General features: G+C 40.2%; 1 protein-coding gene across 3 annotated transcripts in view; it reads left to right on the top strand.

Annotated features, from left to right (window-relative positions):
* Window positions 1-25,198, top strand: part of SCAPER (S-phase cyclin A associated protein in the ER) — a 243,491-nt gene that overhangs the window by 136,400 nt on the left and 81,893 nt on the right. For all 3 annotated transcript variants that reach the window (XM_064157319.1, XM_064157318.1, XM_064157320.1), the window contains 5 exons: window positions 325-467; window positions 6,118-6,199; window positions 7,688-7,840; window positions 8,984-9,091; window positions 23,675-23,811. In XM_064157319.1, coding sequence (XP_064013389.1) covers window positions 325-467; window positions 6,118-6,199; window positions 7,688-7,840; window positions 8,984-9,091; window positions 23,675-23,811 — 623 coding nt within the window. The remainder of the gene's footprint in view (window positions 1-324; window positions 468-6,117; window positions 6,200-7,687; window positions 7,841-8,983; window positions 9,092-23,674; window positions 23,812-25,198) is intronic.

The following is a 25,198-nucleotide window of genomic DNA, read 5'->3' on the forward strand; positions in this document are numbered from 1 at the left end:
GGATGTTTAAAATGTTTTCAGTTCCTCTCATGAAGGAGCTAGTTTTATAAGCTTTTATATTAGATAGACTTTTTAAGGATGAACAAACTAGGCAGTCAGTGTCTAGCTTAGTTGATACAGCTGTGTGTATGCTCCACAGCCAGCATAGGCTCCAACTTCTGAAGACATATTGGCATGTTAGTCTTTTCCTAATACAAACACAGTTCTTACTCTCATCATGAAACCAAGATAAGATTCTATAAGCAGGTGGTGAAATACAGTTCTGTGGCTTCCTCTTGTGGTTTTTTTTTCCTGAAAGTAAAATTGGAATTTACTTTTCTGTAGGAGCGCAAAAGGGCCCTGGAAGCAGAACGACAAGCCCGAGTTGAGGAGCTGCTGATGAAGAGGAAGGAACAGGAAGCACGGATTGAACAGCAGAGGCAAGAGAAAGAGAAAGCACGAGAAGATGCAGCACGGGAGAGGGCCAGGTAACTCAGCAATAATCTTGGTGTTTGTGCTGGCTTAGGGGCACAATCCACACAGTACCAGAAGACAGAAATGATACATGTTCCTTTTGGCCAGGCAAAATAACAATGCTACACACTGATTGAAAGTTTCAAGGCAGATTCTATTTACAAGTACATATGTACAGAGGCATTCATACAGAATTGATACATTCACAAACTAGACCAAGCTTACCAGATCAAAACCTTTGAGAATCCTCCACCCATCCAAACTCAGCAGGCCTGAGACTGGGCCAAAACTGTGCTCTGTACCACGTGCCTCCAAGGCCTCAGTAGGCCTCGTGATGCATCTCACAATTCCCTGCCAGCTAGAAGCTGTCTGCCTCACAACAAACCATGAGGTAAGTAGGGACACATTCTTCTCAAAGAGAGGAGAGGTGAGGGGGGAAGCAGGGAGAAGAGAGAGCTAGTAGCAAGGCACTGCTTTATAAATCGTGATACCAGGAATCAGAATAGAGTAACAATGTTACGATATCCTGGGGTGACCAGGTCCATCCCTTGGAGCTCTCTCTGGTTTTTTTTGGAGGACTTTGTCTCTGTGGTCTTCTTAAAGGGCAGCTAGCCAGCCCAAACTAGTTCCACATTGGTTCCTTGCCCCTTCATCATTATGCACTACAGCAAACTGCTGCTTCTCTAACAACAGTAACTTCTTAGCTCTTTCTCTTTAATGTTTTAAAAAGTAACATCAATAAATATTCTTGATGAATGGTTTGAAAGAAGAAATCAGGTGAGCAATCATAAATTCTGTAATAGATTTTTGTATTCCTTAATAGATGCACAATATAACATGCAAAGCTGTATTTTATGGTAATTGTCTTACTTTTATTGCTAACGAGACCTTTGAATAATTTGCATTTTTCATATTTTAGCTTGGTTTTCAAAGGAAGCAAAATTAATAACCTCACGTTCTCCATTTCCTCCATTCCTCAGTAACTTTTGGACTTACTGGCATCAATTTGAGTTCACCAGTTTGTAGATACCAAAGATAACGTTTGTGAAGCACAAAGTCGTTAATTCTGCTGCCTGCAAACTTACTTTATGATTTCACCCATAACCTGGAGTTCATAAAGGGGTTTTCATATGAGCTCTCCTCTCTCTTTCTTTCAAGTCAAACTTGTGATGCAGAGAGAATGAATATTGGGTGACACTGCAACCTGTGAGAAAGGTTTATTTTCAAGTCTCATTCAGGGAAACTATTTTCTGCTTACAATTTAATTTGGTGAATTTTATTTATGTTCACCTCTTCTTGTTCCCTCTTTCTGTACAGTTCTACATTCCATAAAACCTAAAGAGAAGTTATGTCGTTAGCATGTCAAGAAGTCTTAACTAGTGGTTCTTTCAGGACTTTTGTCTCAACTTGTTTTCTTGCAGGTTGTCACAAAGAGGTTTTTTTCTCCAAGTAAAATATTCAGAAATGTATTAATTGCCACCTTTCATCTTCCAAAGTGTTGAGTAATTCTACCTTGACATCGTAAAGGGATTTAGCTTTAAATTAGGTGTTTAATGAATTGTGTGTAGAATCTGTGGCCTTGCTCAGGATTTCATGGTGCTTTCCTCAGTGTATTGAGACAAAGTCATAATTGCAGAATTAGAGTCACAGAATGTGAGGGGTTGGAAGTGACCTCCAGAGATTGAGTCCAACTGCCCTGCCAGAGCAGGTTTACTTAGGGCAGGTCACACAGGAATGCATCCAGTTGGGTTTTGAAAAGCTTCAGAGAAGGAGACTCCACAACCTCACTGAGCAGCCTATTCCAGTGCTCCAGCACCCTCACCACAAAGAAGTATCTCCTCATATTGAGGTGGAATCTGCCATGTCCCTGCTTGTACACGTTGTTTATCGTTCTGTCACTCGGCACTACCAAAAAGGGACCAGCACCTTAATCTTAACACCCACCCCTCAGATATTTACAGAAGCTGATAAGATCCTTTCTCAGCCTTCTTTTCCCCAGACTAAGAACACCAGGTCTCTCAGTCTTTCCTCATAGGAGAGATGTTCAAGTTCTGCACTCATCCTCATAGCTATGTTGGACTCTCCAGCAGATCCCTGTTTCTCTTGAATTGGGGAGCCCAAAACTGGACACAATATTCTGGATGCGGTCTCACTAGGGCCAAGTAGAGGGGGAGGAGAACCTCCCTAGACCTACTGGACACACTTTTAATGCACCCCAGGGTGCCATTGTCCCTCTTGGCCTCAAGGGCATATTTCTGTCCTGTGGAAAATTTGCTCTCCACTAAGATTCCAGGATCTTTATCCGTGAAGCTGCTGTCCAGCAGGAGGTAGAGCAAGTTGGAAGGGATCTCATTCATGGACACTTAAGGAAGATGCAGATTTAAAGGAAAAGTTTTGGTTCTGCTAAGGTTTGTACATCTTCTGAAATTTGAGGCAATCCTCACAATAAGCAGATGCAAGATAATTGCCCCATTGCCTTCTGACATATTCTGTGATTGGGACTTGTCAAAAGGCCGAAGGCATGTAATTCTTCACCCTTTTTGTTGAATCATTTTTAAATCTGCCACTTCCCTTTGCACCTCATTTATTTCATTATGGCATGGGAAGATCTGCAGTTTCCATTTGCCTTCTCTTAGTGCTCTGCTTCAGCAGATTTCCTCTGTCTGCTGCTACAGTGCTCAGCTTTCAGATGCTTTGTACTCGATACTGCAGTGCCGTGCTTGCATTTGTTTTTCTTTTCCAGGTGCTGATTGCACAAGAGAGATTTTTAATTCCTTTTTTTTTCTTTTATAATTTTGTGAAAGAGTAGGAAAGAATGTGTGTAGTGCCCTACAATCTGGTGATTTTGTTATGTCAGAGCAGCCTCAGAGTTATTACACCTCCTTAATAATAGAGCTGATGTTTTTCTAACTTACAGAATTAGAGGAGGATTCAAAATGTCCTGGTTTAGAAGGGAGAGATGAGCTTGACAGGAAGCTGGCTGTACTGTCCCTTCCATCCTGAACTTCAGCCTCCTTTGGTAGAAGCTCAGGATATCATTTGGTGGTGGTGGTGTTGTTTTTTTCCCTGCTGCTGGGATTTGACTCTTATCCTGAAGATTTAATACTTGCTGGAATGAGTAGTTTTTGGAATATATGCTTAAAGTTTCTTTAGTGTAAGCTTTACCATGTGCATCTGGTGGTGATTAAAGCATCTATGAAAGGAATAGTGTACTTAAAACTGTCTCTAAAAGCCCTTCTGCCCTTACGGTACATTAACTTGATTCCAGTAAGGTTTTAGATGTAATTCAGATTATTTTATATTCCAGAGAGTTGAAATCTATGATATGGAAAATTTTGTTCTTGTCAATAGAATCATAAAACTGTATAGTATAACCTAGTCATGTAAAAAGCATGTGTTTCAGAAGGGCTTGCTCTATAAATTGAAACTTCAGACTTGTATCTCAAATATTGCTAATCCGAAGTGTGCAGTGATATTCATTTGTTGTTGTTTGTAGGTTAAAGCAAATATTTCAAAAAGCACTCCAAGAGAAATAGCTAAAACAAGCTTTGTGTTTGGGTCATGCTTTGGTTGTGATTTGTTTCAGCTCATGATGTGAGTCAGGAGCATTTTAAAATGCAAACAAAGATTGTGGTTCAGTCTTCCTTTATTTACCTCAGGAGATATAGCACATAAACTACCTAATGCTTCCTGTCCATCATCTCTTCCTCGTCCCCTCCACTCCCATGGTGATTGGAGGAGTTCACTTTTACTTTCTGAAAGAACACTTATATGTAGTGTTTATCATGACTTACTTCATCCCCAGTCTTCTTTCCCGTCTGCTTTTATATTTTCTATGGGATTTTTGTTTTACAGTGTTACTTTATCTGAGCCTTCTACTTTTTCTGCAATTACTTTGTTTTTTCTATCAATTACTACTGGAGAAGACCCCAAACAAGCAGAAATCTACACAAGCCAAAAATGACTGCAGTTTGGATAATATTCTTTATCTTACCTTTTCTAGTTTTGTCATTTATATGACTTGAATGCCTCCAAAACAGTTGGCTGAATGGCTTTGAATGACTTTCCTCAAAGCTTTTATTATTGGTTCTAGCCCTTCCCAGCTGCCAGACTTCTCAGAGCGTTTCTCTCACATCCCAATTCTTTTTATACTAACAGCATGAGTAGGTGACTTTCTTTCTTTCCTTTTAGAGTTAAATAGCTCTCTTGGCTTACTGATCACTAGTAAGTTTTTCTTGCTGAATCTACCTGCAGGTTTCTGGTCTGTGGTTACAGTAATAGATCAAGTTCTGCCTCTTGTTCTTTACTCAGACAGAAAAAAATAATCTCTTCTATATGCTGATGCTTAGGGCAGTCACAGGCTCTCACTGGCATCTAATGCATGACAGCTCTGCTTTGGCAGTTCACTGGGGAGGGGAAGGAGGCTTGCTAAAAGTGAAGAGGACAACCAGAGCTTGAAGCATGATTCAGTTTTTGGAAGAGGGATATAGGACAGACAGGCAGGTTCAGTGAGTGGTCAGCGAGGTCCTCAGTGCAGTGCCACAGAAGGTGACACTAAGAAAAGTGCCTCATCTTTTCCTGTCCTTTATCTTGAACATTTGGAATTGCAGTATTTGAGAGCGTCACTTTATCACTCACAGCTGTATCATTTGATGTTGGTCAGAGTTTTATTTCTGAGCTTATATGTTCAAACTTCCACTGGTCGCCCCCCTCTACTCCACTCTGGTGAGACCTCACCTGGAGTACTGCATCCAGTTCTGGAGCCTCTATTACAAGACAGATGTGGACATGCTGGAGCATGTCCAGAGAAGGGCCACAAAGATGACCAGAGGGCTGGAGCATCTCTGCTATGAGGACAGGCTGAAAGAGTTGGGTCTGTTTAGTCTAGAGAAGAGGAGGCTCCCAGGTGACCTTCTTGTGGCCTTCCAGTATTTGGAGGGGGCCTACAAAAAAGCTGGGGAAGGACTTTGTTAGGATATCAGGTAGTGACAGGACTAGGAGGAATGGAGCAAAGCTGGAGGTGGGGAGAGTCAGACTGGAGGTGAGGAGGAAGTTGTTGAGCATGAGAGTGGTGAAAGCCTGGAATGGGTTGCCCAGGGAGGTGGTTGATGCCCCATCCCTAGAGGTGTTTAAGGCCAGGCTGGATGAGGCTGTAGCCAGTTTGATCTAGGGTAGCGTGTCCCTGCCCGTGGAAGGAGATTGGCACTGTCTCATCCTTGTGGTCCCTTTCAACCCTGACTGATTCTACGATCCCTGTTTTTGTAAAACACACTGCCCTTGTTTCTGGATCTTTTTCCTTTGAGTTGCCATGGTACTCCTCCCCTCTGGTTTATGGGATATAACCTCGACTGAAGAGTGCTACTGGTGGCAGAGTATCACATTCAGCACTCTTCTGTAGCATCATGCTGACTGTCATTGCTGTGCTTTGGACAGGGGTATGATGTGGGTTCTGCTACAAAGGTTCAAGTGTCTGTCTATCAAATAATTGAAAAAAAACCATCTCTATTCTTTGTCAACAAAGCTGCTTTTTGTTCTCTGTTCTTCTGAGCCATCTTCAGCTTCATTTTTGGGGTGCTTATTCTCCATTACAAACATAAATTAATCGATGTGATGCATGCTTTACATTATTACAGTTTTTCCCTGTCTTGATTATTTTTTGGTTAGAGATCGAGAAGAGAGATTGGCAGCTCTTACTGCAGCTCAGCAAGAAGCCATGGAAGAGCTGCAGAAGAAGATTCAAATGAAGGTATAAAAGGATAGTTGAAAAATGCATGAAGAGTGTGGAATTTCTGTGTGTTGTCTATGCTGTTACGGTGTCCTGAATTACATAACATTACAAGAGATTTTGATTTAGACTTTTGCATTGAGAGGAGGACCTTGCAGGATAGCATACACTGCATGCTTTGGAAAGAACAGGACAGAGCTCTATGAAATTCATTAATTTCAGAGTTCTCAGCATGAGGATAAATTAACCTTCACTTTGTAAGAGAAGTCAAAATGCTTCTGAAATGATTCATGAGGAAAATCAATGCATGAAAACTCTCAGACTGTTTACTGAAGCCAGTTCACCAAACAATCACACAGGGTGTTAGCTAAGCATACTGAAACTGAAGCTGTCAAGTGTGGCATGCTGCTACCTTTTGTTTTAGAAAGGACTGCAGTTATTTTATAACATAGCATAGGCCTTCAGCCCCTTGGTAGTTCAGCTGAATTGACTGCTCAGTGAAGCACCAGGGTATCAGAAGTTTTGAAGAGATAACCACTATTTTTCAAAAATAAATTTCTTTCTTAAGGTTCTGAGGTGGATCAATGTATTAAAGTTTCAAGTAATGAGGAATTACATACATTTTAATGCTATATTTACAAAGAATTGTTCATCTTGTTGTTATTCTCTGATCCCAGTCTGAAACACCATACCTACGTTTACTTGTACTGTAAAGTGCAGCTTTTTTGCTGATTACAGGTTCATAGTTGAGCTTCTGATTTTAAATAGTAATTTAGGTTTTGTTGCATTCTTATGCATGTATGAGAGAGAAATAAATAACAACTCATCTATTTTACTTCCATCTATACTTTGATTACGTATCTGTCAGTGAAAACAGCACTGCATGAGTTACATGTTTGTAGAATGGAAAGCTGAATTTGAGATGTTAAATGTAACTAAAAGGTTTACAGAAGGATCCTCAACAGATGATTAATTGGTAGTCACCTATGAAACACAAGCCGTGCTGGCTGATTTTTAAACCATAGGTTAATGTTATTGTCTGTGATGTGTGGTGACTTCTAATGCCTTCGAGAAGTTTCTAATGCCTTTCAGAAATAGAACATTGTTCCAGTTTAACAGGAGTTAAACTTTCTCTCAGGCAACCAGCAACAGAACAAGGGGACGCAGTCACAAGTTGTGCCAGAGGAGGCATAGGCTTGATATTAGGGGGACGTTTTTCACAGAGAGAGTGTTTGGTATTGGAATGGGCTGCCCAGGGAGGTGGTGGAGTCACCATCCCTGGAGGTCTTCAAGAGAAGACTGAATGAGGCACTTAGTGCCATGGTCCAGTTGATTGGATAGGGCTGGGTGATCTTGGAGCTCTCTTCCAACCTGGTTGATTCTGTGATTCTATGAGTTCATCCTACCTGTACAGTGTTTGTTGATTTCTGACATTTCTTTGCACAGTTCAATTCCATTTGCTGCAATTCAGTGTGTTTTTCTTTGTTGCTCTGCCTGTTTTCCATTCAGCACGATGAAAGCATTAGAAGGCACATGGAACAAATTGAACAGAGGAAAGAGAAAGCAGCTGAGTTAAGCAGTGGAAGACATGCTAACACTGATTATGCACCAAAACTTACACCATACGAACGAAAAAAGCAGTGCTCATTATGCAATGTAGTGGTAAGTTGTCTAGAGAGAATGCGGTCAGAATTGCCAGGCCAAGCTAAGCTCTAAAGCTTGTGCTTCATTCACAGATGAGTAATGCACCTCTACTGTGTCCCTGCTCTGCTTTTATCAAGTGCACCTTGCCTGAGATTCTTCTGCCTGTAAATTAGATGTTTTAGGGAAGATTCAAAAGAGCAGTGCAGTTGTAGGTAGGATGGAGAGTGTGGGTAGTTCTCAATTGTTAGCTGCTTCTTCTAGCATAGCAAGAATTTGGGAGCAGTGGATGAAGGTACTTGAAAACTACATTTAAAGTAAAGTGGTTCTTCCCATAGCAGGTAACTGAGCTGCTAAGATCCTGTAGATTCTTGAATTTGATGTGAGTTCAGGGGATGATTGGACAAGTTTCATTGGATTGAAGTTTCCTGAAGGTTACTAGATAACAAGGAACCACATCAAGGTCAAGAAATTCTTGAACTGCATTTGGTTGGAGGCTTAGAATTGTTACAAGTGAATCAGTGTTAGCTTTGTTTCTACTTTCCCTTAGCTGTCTGATTTTTTTGATCACTCTTGGAAGCCAAGTACATCACTAGGCAGACCTCTGGTCTCAACTGACTATCCTTGTGTCCTCCATTCCATGTGTCCCAGGAGTGGTGGAGAAGAGGAAGCCATACGGTCACTGAGCAGGAAGCAGGGAGATCTGTTCTTGTTGATAACTGATTGTACTGATCTGCAAAGACTTGAGTGTTACTGAATAAAGTCTTCTACCAAGCATTATTTTTCTTGTTGAATTAAATGAGGTTGCATGGGATCACTTGAAGCAGTGTTGGAGCAGGTGTCAGGTTGACCACTCTGGAGCCTTGTGTAGTCAGTGATCTGGCATTTCAGAATGAAAGTCCAATATCTGAAGTTAGATTGAAGTGAAAATGAGATAAGAAGCTAAGAGTTCTTAAAATATGTTGTTATGCTGCTGGCTTTAAAATCATGTTGCAATTTATACAGAAGACCTGCACTAGAGATATTTGTGTAAATTAGAGTGAGGGATCAAGTACTGTGCTAGAAATTCTGCCCATACGTATGGGAATACATTTAAAATACTGTTATCTATGGATTATGGAGTTTTCAAGAAAGGAATTTACTATGAAGTCATTGTCATTACAGATTTCATCAGAAGTATACCTTTTTAGCCACATTAAAGGGAAGAAACACCAACAAGCTGTGAGAGAAAATAGCAGCATACAAGGGCGAGAGCTTTCAGATGAAGAAGTGGTAAGTTCTGTGGTATTAATTTCTGTTTTAAATGCCTTCACACTGAGTAGCCTAAGAAAGTCTGTTAAAGGAGGTGAAGAAGGGTATTTGTGTTAGTGTGGAGATAATAATATCTTTTTTAATATCAACTATGAATTAAAAGGAACGCAAGAAACAGTGCATCCAAACACTTCAGGTAGCTGCCATTTAAAATACGTTGTGGATGAAATGTGGTTAATTGTTTTTGCTATTACTCTAAAGATGATTTTCATCTCACTATTTCATTGTAAAAACCTGAGGTGTTGCAGCTGTCTGCGTTTTGCTTTACTTGTTATCTTTTCCTTCCTGTTTCTTAAGATACTTCAGTCCTTTTTTAGGTTTCCAGATGTGCTATCCTATTTATCAAGGTCAATAATGTTTAAAATTGTAATCCTAAATTACTTTAAAACATAAAATTGGAAACACTTTGCAATTATTCTTGTTGCTATAAAGAACATTAATCAGGTTTTCCACAGCTTCATTAGAAGAATTGGCACTTAGGGTGATTTTTAGGAAGCACTGAGAACATTTTATACTAAATAAAGGAACCTTGTTGTTTTGAAAAAGTACTTCTGAATGGCTGTCTGATTTAATTTCTTGTTTGTGCTGCCTGTATTGAAATACAGTATTAACTCAGGGCCATTCCTATGAGATAAATTAGAATAGTCAGACTTTGAGTTGTCTTATATTAAACATTTGTCCATGCTCATTTATTGTACCTGTCAGATGTTAGGAAGAAATACTGTACCAATCCTTCTCCAAAGCTGGTTTAGATTTAACTTCATTGTGCTTGCAATCTGTTTCCAGCCAAGCTTATTCAAATGACACTGTTCAGAACTTCTCCTTTCCTTCACGATTCTTGTTACTATTATGATTTGTTGAAATCTTCTCTTTGTTTACAGCTTCTTACATCCAGTAATAACTTCTCCCTTTTTACAAAGTTTGGGAGAATAAGTCTCTGAGGTATTGAAATCCACAGAGGTGGTTATTGATGGGAAAAGAGAAAAACAAAGTTGGGAAGAGAGAATAGTCTGGGGGAGTAAATGTTTGCTGTGCTGTAGTTTGTCTTCCCCTTCCTAAGTGTAGCTAAGCGCATAAACTATCTTTTGAGTTTCTTTTCTCCGGTGTTAGTGTGATTAGTGGGAATTGTGTGGGTTTGAATTTCCTTTTAGATGCCAGGTTTGCATAAAATGGGAGGAGTCTTCATACTGCATCCGTTTTCCTAGAAGTGAAGCTGTGAGATTTCCTAGAATCTTTCACATTGCTACACACACCCAAGTGGGCAATCTAATACTGAAATTTGCTTCTATCTCTCTAGCCCTTGCTTGTATCTGTCTAGCCACTGATAATTGCGCTGCAGTTGTTGCTAGCTCAGATGGATATGGAGGAGCACTGTGACCTAGATTTTCTTTTGCCTGGGTCTTACACACTCTTCACAACATCTCATTCGATCGCTTGAGATTTGCAGTTTTCAGAAAGAGATCACATTACAAGAGTGCATTTGTGCCCAGATGGTGAAAAAGAAGTTCCACTAGAGGGCACATATATCTTGATTTTGTGGTGTCCTACGTCGTGTGCTTAAATCCAGTGGTTTTCAGCAAAACATTTTGATGCAGACTTGAGACCAAGGTTAAAGATCTAGGATTTCTGGAATGTGTACTTAGTGCAAGAGCAAAAGGAGAGAACAGTTTTAACTGAATGAACAGCTTGGTAACAATAGCAGATTTAAATATCCTTAATCAGGATGATGCACAATATTTGGCATAGTGGCTACATAAGGATAGTTCCATTGTTAGGTGTTTAATATATAATTTATAGCTGTGTTTCAATTAGCCTGAGTATACAATTCTGGACTATACTATTGTAATGTGAAATTTCCTTGGCCTGAAGCCCTCTCTTGTTCTGATGTTTCTCAACGAGCAGTAATTAAGATATACATGCTAGAGATATCATCACTGTAAAGGAGAAAAACAATTTTATTTATCAGAGCAATCTACTTTATGTACCTCTTTATTCAGCATTTGTAGTTAGTACCAAACTTTGCCTCCCCTGCAACTTTAAGTTTTGAAATACTTGAGAAAAAAATTGTAGAAGAGCTTTGTAATATTCATAGTTACTTTTTCATCACTGTTCTCAGTTTTTTAGTTAATGAAGGTATCTGTAGTGAGAACACAACTTGTGCTACTTAAAGTTATTACTTGTCAACCGTGATGTCTTTGGTTATATACACCTTGTCTGCACCCCTGCTTCTTGGACATAAAACATTTTATTTATATCACCTTTGACCTAATAAAAATTCACCTTTAACCTTATGCACTTGACATCTCAGATAACTTACCTTGATCTTTGACTCATGTTGTGTGAAGCCTGTTAAGTATAATGGGGAGCTGCCTAGAAAGAAAGCTTTCTTTTTCACATTGTAATCTGTCCAGAGAATTTCATTATTAGTACTTGAAAAATCACAGAAGGTAAGATTTAAGTATCTCTTCAAGACTTTGAAAACTGATTTAAGTAATATGTTTTCATACAGTAAGGATGTTTGTTGTTTGATTTGGCTGTAAGCATGCAGTTCAAAGCAGCACTAAATGATCAGCAACACTAATTTCTCTGGACCAGCTGGATGCTGGTAGCTGATTTTGCCAGTTATGAAAAAAAACCTTTTCTAGGTTTTTTACCTTTTGTTGTACTTTCTGTAGGTTCTGTAATTTCACAAGCATTTTCAGAGGTAAAAATAGACTTTGTTTAGGAACAGATTTCCATTGTCCTGTTTAATTCCAGTGTATATTGTGCAAGAGCTGACAGCTGTTATTAATCAATAAGATTAATTCACTTGTAGAAGTAATCTCATAGAATCATAGAATCAACCAGGTTGGAAGAGACCTCCAAGATCATCCAGTCCAGCCTAGCACCCAGCCCTATCCAGTCATCTAGACCATGGTACTAAATGCCTCATCCAGTCTTTCCTTGAACACCTCCAGGGGTGGCGACTCACCACCTCCCTGGGCAGCCCGGTCTACTCTCTCTGGGAAGAACTTCCTCCTAACATCCAGCCTATACTTGCCCCGGCACAACTTGAGTCTGTGTCCCCTTGTTCTATTGCTGGTTGTCTGGCAGAAGAGACTAACCCCCACCTGGCTACAACCTCCCTTCAGGTAGTTGTAGACAGCAATGAGGTCCCCCCCAAGCCTTCTCCAGACTAAACAACCCCAGTTCCCTCAGCCTCTCCTTATAGGGTTTGTGTTCCAGGCCTTTCAACAGCTCTGTCGCCCTTCTCTGGACATGTTCCAGCACTTCAGCATCTCTCCTGAATTGAGGGGCCCAGAACTGGACACAGCACTCAAGGTGTGTTGAGTACAGGGGAAGAATAACCTTTGTCCTGCTGGCCACACTGTTCCTGATGCAGGCAGGATGCCATTGGCTCTCTTGGCCACCTGGGCATGCTGCTGGCTCTGACTCACAAGAAAGTAGTTTTTTTTATAAATGAAGACACTAAAAATGAAAAAAAGCCTGAAGTGATTTCTAAGATTGCATGACAGCTTCATTTCATCTCAGTTTTTTGGGGTTTCTTCATTGGGGGATTTATTAGTCCCCAGATGAAGATCTTTCTTCAAGGAAAAACTATGGATTTTGAAACAGTGGTAATCATATGAAAGCAAATGAAGTTCTAGCCATACTTTTTAGTTCTAGTTAGTTAATCTAGTTAGTCTAGTTGATTGGACAGGGCTGGGTGATAGGTTGGACTGGATGATTTTGGAGGTCTCTTCCAACCTGTTTGATTCTATGATTCTTTATAACTTTCCTGTTGTCAGATCTCATTCATATAGATGGCAAAACTCTTTCAGCAGGGTAGGCTTCAGGCTGAAAGTCATCTTTCCTTCATCATACTTCTGAAACTTAACAGTGCTGTCCCACATCATTTCACCATTATCTTCAGTGCAGTAACAGTGCTCTGTCTAAATTTTCTCCATTAAAATGTGTGTCTTCTTCCATCAAACTTTCAGCTTTGCCTCTTTTTACATTGCTGTTTTCTATGCCATTGATTTCCTATCCCTTCTCTTCATATTATTTTTGTCTCAGCAGATGATGTAAACAGGGTATGCAGTCTGATTTCGTTGACTTCACTGGAATCAATTAGTGTGTTTGAAGTTACCACTGATGGCCTGTGTGACTTTTGGCAGTGAAAAGGTGCCTTCTGAAAGGAGACAACACTTGGTGGTTTCATCAGTCTCTGCAAGGGCCTTTTTTGTTCCAACATGTAGCTCTTAAATTACTTATCCATTTTTATACCCCCCTGCTTTCCCTTTTTTTCTTTGCCTTTTCTTGTCTATCCTGGTTTGCTTCCTTTGAACCATTATCCTCTCTGTTGTCTGTGTCTCCTGCCATTTTAATACCATGGTTTAAAGGCACTTTTACAGTATAAATCATGTAATCCCATGCAGTCTATGAATGTTTCTAATAAGTGAAAAGTACTTCTAAAAAAAACATGAAATAGATAACTTGGCAGGGATTTTGTTAATTTATGTAAGGTGCAAGCTAAAATTTTATGTATTTCAAAGCAGGATGGAGGAGCATTAATGAGCCTTTTCATGCATATGTGCAAAATGGACCTTTTTTTATATCAGGGAAGAAAACTGTCTCCGCTGTCATGGCATAAATGAAACAACTTCTGAATGCTGAAATGAAAATGCAGTCTTGTGATAGAGCAAAGAGATTGTTGCTGTCTGCAGACTGACAGCATTAAGATGTGAGGATTTATAGAAAGATAGAGTTGGTTGAGCCCACCCACATTCCTTTTAAAAACATGCATTGCTTCCTCTGTAGTGTGGGCTGTCGAGCTGGCTAGGGTTGCAGTGCAAGCCTTTCCTGGCTCAGGTCTGTCTAAATTGTAGTGGGATCTGATTTACAATGTGCATGACTCTGCTGGCAGGTTCCCCTGGTACAGGCACTCTTCTGCTGGCAGGGCCATGCTTTTGCCAGGATGTGGGGAGAAAGCAGAGTTGTGCTGGTGCGGTTCTGTTCCAGCCATGTGAGTTTTATAGCTGGTACAACACACAAGCAAAGCTGATGTTCATGGTGAGTTTGAATTTGTGAAGGCCTTTTAGGCACAAGAGATTGGGTTTTTTTTGAGAAATCAGGCTGTTTTCTCAAAGTCATCTGCTGCTTCCCATAGTTCTTACATTGGAAACTACTGAGGGAAAGAGGTGTGGGAATATTTTCATGCTTGACCTTTGCCCTTTTTCTTCAGAAAATATAGAGAAACATGGTGATGCCTGGACGTTGCTAACTGATTTTTTTTCTCCAATTCACTATATTTTCATTAAATTACATGTAACTTATTTCATTGCTTCAGCCTTATCAGCATTGGGGAAAATACTTTTGGTTTTTCCCCTCTGAATCCGTACATGCCCTTGTAAAAAAGTCCCTCTCCAGCTTTCTCATAGACTCCCTTGAAATACTGGAAGACTGCTGTAAGGTCTCACCAAAGCCTTCTCTTCTCCAGAATGAATAATCACAAGCCTCTCAGCCTGTCTTCAGGGGAGGGTGCTCCAACTCTGGTCATTTTTGTGGCAGTCTTCTGGACCATCTCCAACAGTTCCATGCCCTCTTCATTCTGGGGGCCCCAGAGATGGATGCAGTACTCCAGGTGAGGTCTCAGCAGAGTAGAAGAGGAGAATCACTTCCCACAATCTGCTGTCCACACTTTTTTTGATGCAGTCTGGAATGCAGTTGGCCTTCTGGGCTGCAAATGTGTGTTGCCAGATTATGTTAAGCTTCTTGTTGACCAACACGCCAAGTCCTTGGGATTGCTCTCAATACACTCATGCCCCAGCCTCTATTTGTGCATGGGATAGTCCTGACCAAAGTGCAGGACCTTGCACTTGGCTTTGCTGAACTTAATGAAGAAACATTGGCCCCCTTCTCATCCACATCCTTCTGGATAGCCACCCCTTCCCTCTAGCATGTCAGTCATACCACATAGCTTGGTTTCTTTGGCAGATTTGCCAAGGGTGCCCTGTTGACTGCAGTTGCCATGAGTGTGACTGTCCAGCCAATTCCTTATCCACCAAGTGGTCGTCTGTCCAATCCACACCTGTCTGGTTGAGACACAAGGATGTCATGTGAAACAGTATCAAATGCTTTGCTCATGTCCAGGTACATGAACATGTTGGCTGTTATCAGTTGTCTCCTTTTTCCCATGTGCTTTAGCATAGTTTCCAGGAGGATCTGCTCCATGATCTTTCCAGGCAGAGAGGGTAGCCTGACAGACCTGTGGTTCCCAGGTCTTGGTTTTGTCCCTTTTTAAAAATGGGGATTGTGTTTCCCCTTTCCCATTTGGTGGGAACTTCACTGAGCTGCCATGACTTCTCAAAGATGATGGATGATGGCTTAGAAACTTCATCTGCCACTTTCCTCAGGACCTGCAGATGCGTCTCATCAGGTTCCAGCAACTTGTGCACCTTCAGGTTCTTGTATGGTCTCAAACCTCGTATTTTCCTTCAGTAGGCAATTCTTCATTCTCATGCTCCCTGCCTTTGCCTTCTGTGATTTGGATGGTGTGGTTGGAGTGCTTGCTGATGAAGGCTGAGGCTAAGAGTTGGATATGCACCTCAGCTGTTTGTGTTTTTTTTAGCATTTAGTTTTAAGCTTTTGGTTTGTGTTTGATTATTGAAGGCTCTGGACTTTCATGCCAGTCTGATTTTATTTAAGTTATTCTGGGGGGGCTGTGAGCTCTGTGTACCTTATGTTTGCAACCTTGGTCTTCTGCTGGTGTCTGCACTGCAGTCTCTTCTGAGCATTTGAACAATCAGTTGTGACCATTACAGTATGAGGAGATGATCTTGACTTGGCTCTGGTGGTAAATAACACTGAAGTAATTTCTGCATAATACAGTGGTGCATATGGTTTGGTCATATGTTGAACAATGTTCTTTTTTCCTGTTATCCACAGAGTTACAGAATATAGACTTCATTTTAAAGTCATGTTTTTCTTGGCATCTGATTATAGTTTTCCAACAGTAGCCCATTTTTCTTCTCTGTAGCTCCGTGGAAGCAATCTAAATCACCTACAAACAAGAACTCCCCATCCCAATAAAGCCTCAGGTTCCAGCTGAGTTTGTTTTAGTCTTTTTTTTTTTTCCTGAGGAAGTGAAGGTTTTTTGTTTGGTTTTTTTTTTTAAGAGAGAGTCTGTATGTTGCCAGAAGAATGGAATTAGGCCAAGCATCTGTGGTCCGTTTTTGTTTATGGATGTTTCCTATCTGTTGGATACCTGTGGTACTTTCAGCACAGGAGCTCTGGCCTTGTAATTATGCTGTGAGTACATTTGTCCTAGAAGAAGCTGTCATGAAGGATCAGGTAATTATGGAGTTTAATCCATGCTGCAGTTTGCAGAAGGTCTCTCAGTACTCTATACATCAATTCCAGTTTTTGTACTTTGCGCAGCAATAGCTTCTTACCTTTGATATATATGGCAAAGTCCTGTTTTTCTTGGCAAAACTCTACATGATTAATTGTTTATTGGCTGTGCCTCTGGTTGTGATAGATCATTGCCAGCAGCTGCAGCCTTCCTCCTTTTGGCCTGGGGATCTTGAATATTCACAGCCAGTACAAAAAAGTACTGCTGGCAGGGCCAAGTGCACTCTCATTTCCCCCTTTCTCTTGCGTGCCCTTGCAGCCGGAGGAGAATGTCAGTGTCTTCCAGCTTGCTTCCCTCATCTCCAAAAGGGTTAGTTCTGTGTCCACTGTACAAGATTCTCATCTCCTCAAAGAAACAACTTCACTTTGCCTTCTGTTTTCACATTTTAAAGTGAGAAGTGGAAAGGGAATGATACTAAAAATCTCAAGCAATATCTGAGCCTCCTATTCACAACATAATTTGCTGTTTATCTTAGTGGCAGGCTGTCATTTCACAGAATTTATGGCCAAGCAAAGTGACTGGAAGTGCAGTGAGTCTCAGCAGTAAAACTAGTATTTAGTTTGGACATGCTAAAAAGCAGTGGTAGTCTCTCATAGAAAAAATGAAAACTTAATTAAATTCAAGAAGTGAAGGAAAAATTACTTTCACCATGAAAGGTCAGTTTGAAATTAATAATAGAAGTTTTTTTATGCACTACACTCATCTTCTAAAGAACATTCAAGCATAGAGATGTCAATAGTTAAACTCTTTGAATATTTGAACAGCTGTTTTTTAATAACCTGTTTCTTCACATATGAAGCACTTAAAATAACTCTTATTAATGAGAACAGATAAATAACTTCCCTGTTTTGAACTTTCTCCTGGTTTGGATCATCACTTGTGGTGGATTTGATCATACGTGACCATGCATGACATTAGATGTAATGTCAGAAACTGGAGTTTGCCTTTGATGGAACTCATGGTCCTGCCACAGCATCTGGATTTCATATTAAATATTGTCCTAAGCTACGAGGGGAATTTTTTCTGAGTTTTGTTGAAATGTGTAATAAAATAATGGACAAATATTCCTGTGGTAACGTGATTTAGAATCCAGCCTCAGAAACCTCTCCAAAAATTGGCAGAGATGTCCCTTAGCTGATTGTAGTCAAGTAAGAAATTGTTACTGCTGACCTTGGTTGTGAATATCAAAATCACGTTTAAATGGTGTTCTGCAGTTACAGGATGTTGTTTATTTTGAAACAGGTAAAGATCTTAATCTAAAATATCTATGTAGACTTTAGAGCAGTTGCCTGCTGATTTGCTACAATATGTTTCTGATGTACCTTATGTTTATACAAAATACTCAGTTGGCTATGGTTTTTTTTGTAAATGGATGGCAGCAATTATTAAGGAATATAAGCCTCTGCAAGTACTTCTCTACAATCTTTATTTTAATGCTGGTCTGATAGGGCAAACAACAAATGTTTGGGAGTTCTGAAGACTGGATTCTGATAAATAGCTGGAGTCAGGTATTTTCCAAGTTGCCTTGGTCTGCAGAATTAGGTTAGAAAACATAAGAATGTCTTTTCTTTCCAAAGTTGGGGATTCAAGGCTGGAAAGAATACAACAATAATAAGAATAACCAGTCTTATGGTATTCTGGCACTTCTGCTTCAGTTCTGGGGGGAATCCAGAAACACAGAACAGGATGAAAATTAAAAATAATAGAGAAAAAAACCCAACTATAAACTCTTTCAGGTTCCAAGAAGGTAATTTTGACTCAGTTTTTCAGGTGAAAGTCCAGTAGCTGGAAGGGTTTTCTGCTGAGGGTAATTGCCTAGTTTATACATAATGGAAACATGCTAATTAAGGACTGTGTCACACTCCGTATGTCGGGAGAGTCAGGCCTTTACATACCTGTTGCTAGACAGTAGAATTTCACTCCTGTTCCGCTGCATGGTGGCACTGGACACTTCAGAGCTTACAGGAAACAGCAGAAACTGCTTGATATACTAGGTGATGAACCTAGCCACTCCTGCCAGCCACTGACTGGGGGGTTTTAAGAGCCTTCCTTTGCCAGCTGTTACTGCTGTGCATTAGGGGGAGTATTGTGCTTCATGAGAGCCAGTGAAAAGCAACATGCACACAAGAGAACAGGGGATCCTAAGTTATGACTGCCCTGCAGCAACAGATGCCAGGCTGTGATTTTCTTCTCAGCTTGAGCAAATACAGATGCTTTACTGCAGTATTGTCCTACCTATGCAAGCCTGCCCCAGGCAGAATTCATAAAGAAGGCAATGTTTACTTCAAAAGAAAAGAAAGGGTAACAGGTTTTTCTGTTATGCTCCCTCCTTATTTTAGAATAAGTAAATTTTGTTAGGAAGAGTTCTGCTTGGCACACTTTACATCACAATTTAATAATGTTACTATAAATATTTGAGCAGTGAAAATGAATAGTAGCTAATATATAATACAGGCAGCCAAAAGGGTCATAGTCAAAGAGACTGGATAGGAAAATAGTTTTGTAGTTGTGTTCTGGTTTGATAAATACCTGCACACCTGCAAATGTTTCATCTGTGAAGGACAGGTAGGTGGATGCTGGGCTGGATTGCTGGTGGGTGGATTCTGGGCTCCTCGATTCAAGAGAGATGTTGAGATACTGGAAAGTGTGCAGAGAAGGGCCATGAAGCTGGTGAGAAGCCTGTGAGGAGAGGCTGAGTGAGCTGTGGTTGTTTAGCCTGGAGAAGAGGAGGCTCAGGGGTGGTCTCGTTGCTGTCTACAACTACCTGAAGGGAGGCTGTAGTCAGGTGGGGTTGATCTCTTCTCCCAGGCACCCAGCAACAGAACAAGGGGACACAGTCTCAAGTTGTGCCAGGGAAGGTCTAGGCTGGATGTTAGGAGGAAGTTCTTCCCAGAGAGAGTGATTGGCATTGGAATGGGCTGCCCAGGGAGGTGGTGGAGTCGCCGTCCCTGAAGGTGTTCAGGCAAAGCCTGGCTGGGACACTTAATACCATGGTCTGGTTGCTTGTCTACGGCTGGGTGCTAGGTTGGGCTGGGTGCTAGGTTGGACTGGGTGATCTTGGAGGTCTCTTCCAACCTGGTTGATTCTGTGATTCTATGCTGTTGCTGTAATCAGGACGATAAATTGGGAGAGCTGGTCAAGATATTGGTCTTGAGAATGAGTATTGTATGAAGAGGTTGTCAGCTGGGAAATTTATTCCCCAGCTATTGTATTTTATGTGGATTACTGAGGTTCAGAATTCAGTTTGTGATGTGGCTCTCCTCATCAGAACTGAAGTGGATTGTATCTAACCGCACAGTTTTCTGACACTTGCCAGTACTTTGCTACACTTTCCCTGGGAAAATTTTGCTGTTGTATTTGTTCTGGACTCTGAAAATTGTACTTTATTTCAGAGAATATCAATAGTAATGCTGTAATCCTTGTGACATGAGCGTGTCATTCAGGGAAAAGGGATGCAATTCAGTGTATAGAGAAATACTTGGTTAAAAGAAGTGCTTAAAATTATCAGCCTCAAGCTTTGAAATGATCTGGGTAGTTTTTTTCTGTTTCCATCAGTTGAGTGGCACTAGGCAATAACTAGCAAGGATATGACTTCGTGGGTAACCTTATTAATTTTAGCTATAATGGTTTTGGCAGCTCACATTCTCATGTAGCTAGGAGATAAAACCTCTCTGTTGCATTTGGAAAGTTTCAAATTCTCAAATACGACTTCTCAACTATGAAAAGTTATGGCAGAAATCTGATACCTAACGACCATCATAACTGATTTTACTTTAATCCTGAGATAAAAAAGTATTCCATTAGGGCAAAGCCAACAAAACTGATGTATTACACGTAAGTCTTTAAGCTTTAGAGCAATTCAGCAGCTAAAATTGACATTACTGATGTATTAGCTGAAGGTGCATAAGCATATTTGATGGATGTAAATACAGATAGTAATAACAGAAGTTTTCACGAGAAAAGAGTCTTTGCTTATCAATGCTTTGCATTTTTGATGTCCTGCATGCTTTGAAGTTCTGGAAGCTTACTAATGTGTTGAAGGACCAGGGCATTACGTGCTCAGCATAGCACAGAATCAGGCCAGAACTGTCGTAAAAAGAACCACAGAATACCTTTGTGGAGAGGGTAAATTCATCTGAGTGAGTCTCACTGCATTTAGCAGTTACTTAGACAAAAGTCACAATTAAAAAGTACAAGGCTTTGTGAAGAAGAGACTGCATCAGCCAGTTACACAGCATTACCTTTATGAGAAATAAAGAAGCCCTGATATTGAATAGTTTCTTTATTAAGTAAAAGCATTCAAAGGATGAGGGAAGTTTGCTTTTTAATATGCAGTGGCTTCACTCATTTTCACACACCTATGGCACTTTGATAATATTGTGACCTGTCCAGCTAATGGCCGTGCAGGTAAAATTTCTCCTGAATTAATGTTTTTTTAAGGATTGGCCATACTGTACTTCAGTGTGCCTCTGGTTTTCACAGCTTTTCTCTTTTCATGTAACTGCTAGCTGCTGCTTAAAACATGGGGATAAATATTTGTACACTGCTGTGAAGCATAATGTCACAGCATCTAACTTCAGAGGTCAGTCGTCATTCAATACCATGGTCTGACTTAAAATTGCTTCACACCTGAATGGTGTGGATCTGTCTACTGTGATAATCTGATGCTTTGATCCACACCTTCCAAAAGTGGTTGTTTTTGTGGCACAAGGTATTAGTGTTCTAGTCTTACTTTAATGAGCTTTATGTATGAAGTCTGATATTAATCCAGGCTGCCACATCTGAAAGATGAGAAGTCTGAGAAACATCAGTCACAAAGGAGCCTGAGAGTTCGTGTGAACAAAACGGTTTGTAAGCATCCTGTGTGCTGTTGACAGCAAGACCTCTTCTGGCCCTCACAGGCTGATAAATGAATGTGCTTGTTGAACCCTGGAGTTCTCTTTGAGTCATCTGCTAAACCACAGATAAGATTAAGAAAAAGAGATGAGTGTCTGCTAAGGGAATGCAAGGCTTTGCCTCTCCTTTCTGCCGTGTTTGCAGCTGACACCTTGCAGCAGGACAGCAGGCTGACTGTACCTGGAGGCTTCTGCCCCTTCTATGAGGTGGTGTCCATTTCAAAGTGCAGTGTTAGCTTCATGTTGGTCTCTGAACAGGGCCTACAGGAAGGCTGGGGAGGGACTATTTACAAGCACTTGTAATGACAGGATGAGGGATAATGGGTTTAACCTAGAAGAGGGGAAATACAAACTAGATGTTAGGAAGAAGTTCTTTACAGTGAGGGTGGTGAGACACTGGAACAGGTTGCCCAGAGAGGTTGTGGATGCTCCCTCCTTGGAGGTGTTCAAGGCCAAGTTGGATGAGGCTTTGAGCAACCTGTACTAGTGAGAGGTGTCTCTGCCTGTGGCAGGGGCTTGGAACTGGATGAGTTTTGAGGTCCTTTCCAGCCTAAACCAGTCTATGATTTTATAATGATTCTATGATTCTTGTCACTTTGAAGGATTTAGTAAATAGTTTGAAGATCTGATGAATGGAGCACTAGAACAGGCTGCCCAGAGAGGTTGCAGAGTCTCCCCTGGAGGTGTTCAAAACCCACCTGGATGCATTCCTGTGTGACCTACTCTAGGTGATCTTGCTTTGACAAGGGGTATCGGACCAGACGATCTTTCCCCTAACATTCTGTGATTCTGTGAAACCAGTTGCACTGTTGAGCAAAGATACAGTACTGTAGTAACAGTCCTGCTTAGTTTTGTCTGTTGCAGGTGCTTCACCTTGTGAGATCTGAGGTAAACTGAGGTAAATTACAACGCCAGGGTCTTCTAGTTGAGTTTGGAAAGCAGTGATGTACATATCAAATCCCACTGAAATAATGGTGTGTGTTTGGTTGTTGTTTGCTTAGGTTATTTTGTTGTGATTGTTTATTTGGGTTTTAATAATAACTAAGAATCCAGAAAATGTCACAGGTTAAGGACCCTGAAGCCTGGTGGCAGACCAGGAGTAGTGTTGTAGTCTGTTCTGAGGAAGTCCTTCCTGTTCTTACAATTGAAAAACTCAAATGCATTCAGCTCCCTGCACAGTTTCAGCCTTATGATCAGGTTCCTGTATTTCACATAAAAGTTTAAGGACAGAGCTGTTTTAAAGGGAGTGTGGTGGGATGCAGCTCTCCAAGGAGACAAAAATGAGCTGGAGTTTCATAACCAGCCCTGGAATGGTTTATGTTCTGTGCTACTATGGACAGGTTAAGAACTAACTCCACAAAAAGTGGGATGTTTTGCTCATCTTGCACTACTGAATCATGCCCTAAGTGAACAGCCTCTTGAAATGCCTTAAAGTTTTTCTTCAAACATATCTTGCAAAAATTCAGTAGATGAGATTGGAGTGGGGAATGCTTACAAAAACTGTTAGAGTTCTGTATGTGTATAGCATCCAAGGTTTAAACAACTTGGACATTGAGGAAGAAATGTCCAGGTGCACTAGGAGAGTAGGCAGCATAGTTAAAGTCACTTTTACTTTTAGAAGTTGCTTAGATCATTATGCTTCATTTCTTCTGTCTAATATTAATTCAGTATTCCTGTAGCATTCACATGATTTAAGACAGAAACTTTAGTTACTGTTTTGACCAACTATATATTGCTAGGTTATATTATGCAGCAATGCTTTAAAAAAATTAAATGGGCTTTTTCCAGGAAATTTCAGAGAGATTTATTTTGTTTTCAATAGGCATAATACTCTCCTGAATCACTGAAAGAAAGTATAGGTTGTTTGCTGGAAAATACTGTCTATAAACTCTCTGGCACTTCACATTTTACTTTGAATTTTAAGGATAGTTACCAAAAATAACCACATTTGATTGTGGCAGTAATTATTTTCAAGAATAAATTACCCTCTTAGGCAATGATGACCTGTACTTCATAATGTATTCAGTGTGCTGTACAGAAACAATTATAAGCCTCAGTATATTAAAAAGGGGGTAGATACATAACTGGCAGCAAACTATCTGTTTATTATTACTTCCAAGTTTCTCTTTTATTTTCTTAACTTGGTGTTAAGTATTTAGCACTGTTGTTTCCTGAGAAGACAATCACAATTCACACATTTCAGATAATCTCCCCCACGTGCTGTAGCACTCAATATTGTTTCAATATTTTCTGCAGGAGCACTTGTCTTTAAAAAAGTACATTGTGGACATTGTGATTGAGAGCTCTGTTCCTGTGGAGCCGTTGAAAGATGGAGAGGAGAAACAGAAAACTAAAAAGAAAGCCAAAAAGCTGAAGGCACGGATGAACTCCAGGTACTGCAAGCTTCTAGCTTATGTTTTTGGTTTGGTTTGGTTTTTATTTAAGTTTTGTTCTAAAGTTTACCTTTTGTCCTTTAGTATGAGTGCAGTGGAAGGCTGGGGAAAAAAAAAAGTGAAATTATTTGCTTTGGGAGTGTCTTGAAAATAACACTGATGAGCCTAATTTATGGCCACTTTCTCTGATTGAGAAAGAAAACTGAATATCGATCTGGAGCCCTTGGTTTCACCTGTTAAGAGCTTTTCTCATAATTGGATGCCAGTGCCCTGCCAAAACTGTAGCCTCTTGTAGCATACAATAGCATGTTTAAATTTGTGTAAACCATGCCTATTTTTCTTCCTAGCTATTGATTTTTAAATGAAGTATCAAAGAAAATCAATAGTAATCAACAAATAGAAGTCAGCCTGCTGTAGTATCAAATCTCATGACTAAATTTAATCATTTTTTGTTGCCTGTCACAACAAAAAGAAAGGTAAAAATATCTTAAAATGCAAAGTGAGTTGTCAGACCTGCAGTTTGTCATTAGTCTAAAAAGTGACATCTGCTAGTGACATCAGTATGATGTGCAGGACATCATTATATCATTAATTATAGCTGAGCAGCCTGCAGCTGAGGTTAATACTTAACAGAATGTTGTAACACCTCTTTGCATACTTCTCAGCTCTCTCTGACTTGTTTTTTAAGCAAGAAGAGTTACAAATAAGCAAAGAGCACCTAAATGGATTTTTAGGGCTGCATCAAAAATTAGATGGTTTATCAACTTGTAATAGTACTAATAATAAGTCTTCAAATCAGTCTTCAAAACCACAGTGCTTTTACAGTCTGTAACTGCTTCTGATACTTTCTTCTTTGGATGAATAAATCCACTATCTGAGTACCACATTAGATCACACTGTTGAAACTGGGTAACATTCTTCTCCATTTCTGATTGCTTCACATGCAGACTTAGTTTTACTACCCGTTGACTTGGGGAAAAATGACCCGATTTTAATTCTTTCTCAGGAGCTGCTTCTATTGAATTTAGTCAAAAGATGTGTCAGGTACTTATTGGTTATTGACATTGATAGTTGAGCTTTTTCAGGACATTCTGAGTTCTTATGTGTCAGGCTACTGGGTGAATCAGCATATTTGTCATCAAAAAATATAATTACAACTAACAAAGGGACATCATTCTACAAAGGTGATGCACACTTGAAAAAATACAGAAACAGTTTCAAGGTCTAAGAGGAGTTAAATTGGTGATAGAGGAAATTTGTGTTCAGTAATCTTGGTGTTAGTTTTAAGAAGTGGCTGAACTTTTTGGTGGGATTACTGCCTTTACAGGTAACTGTTTCACAGGTGTAAGCAGCTTATCTACAAACCATGATTTAGTGCATATTTGCA

This window comes from Pogoniulus pusillus, chromosome 17 (assembly GCF_015220805.1).
Source record: "Pogoniulus pusillus isolate bPogPus1 chromosome 17, bPogPus1.pri, whole genome shotgun sequence".
NCBI lineage: Eukaryota > Metazoa > Chordata > Aves > Piciformes > Lybiidae > Pogoniulus > Pogoniulus pusillus.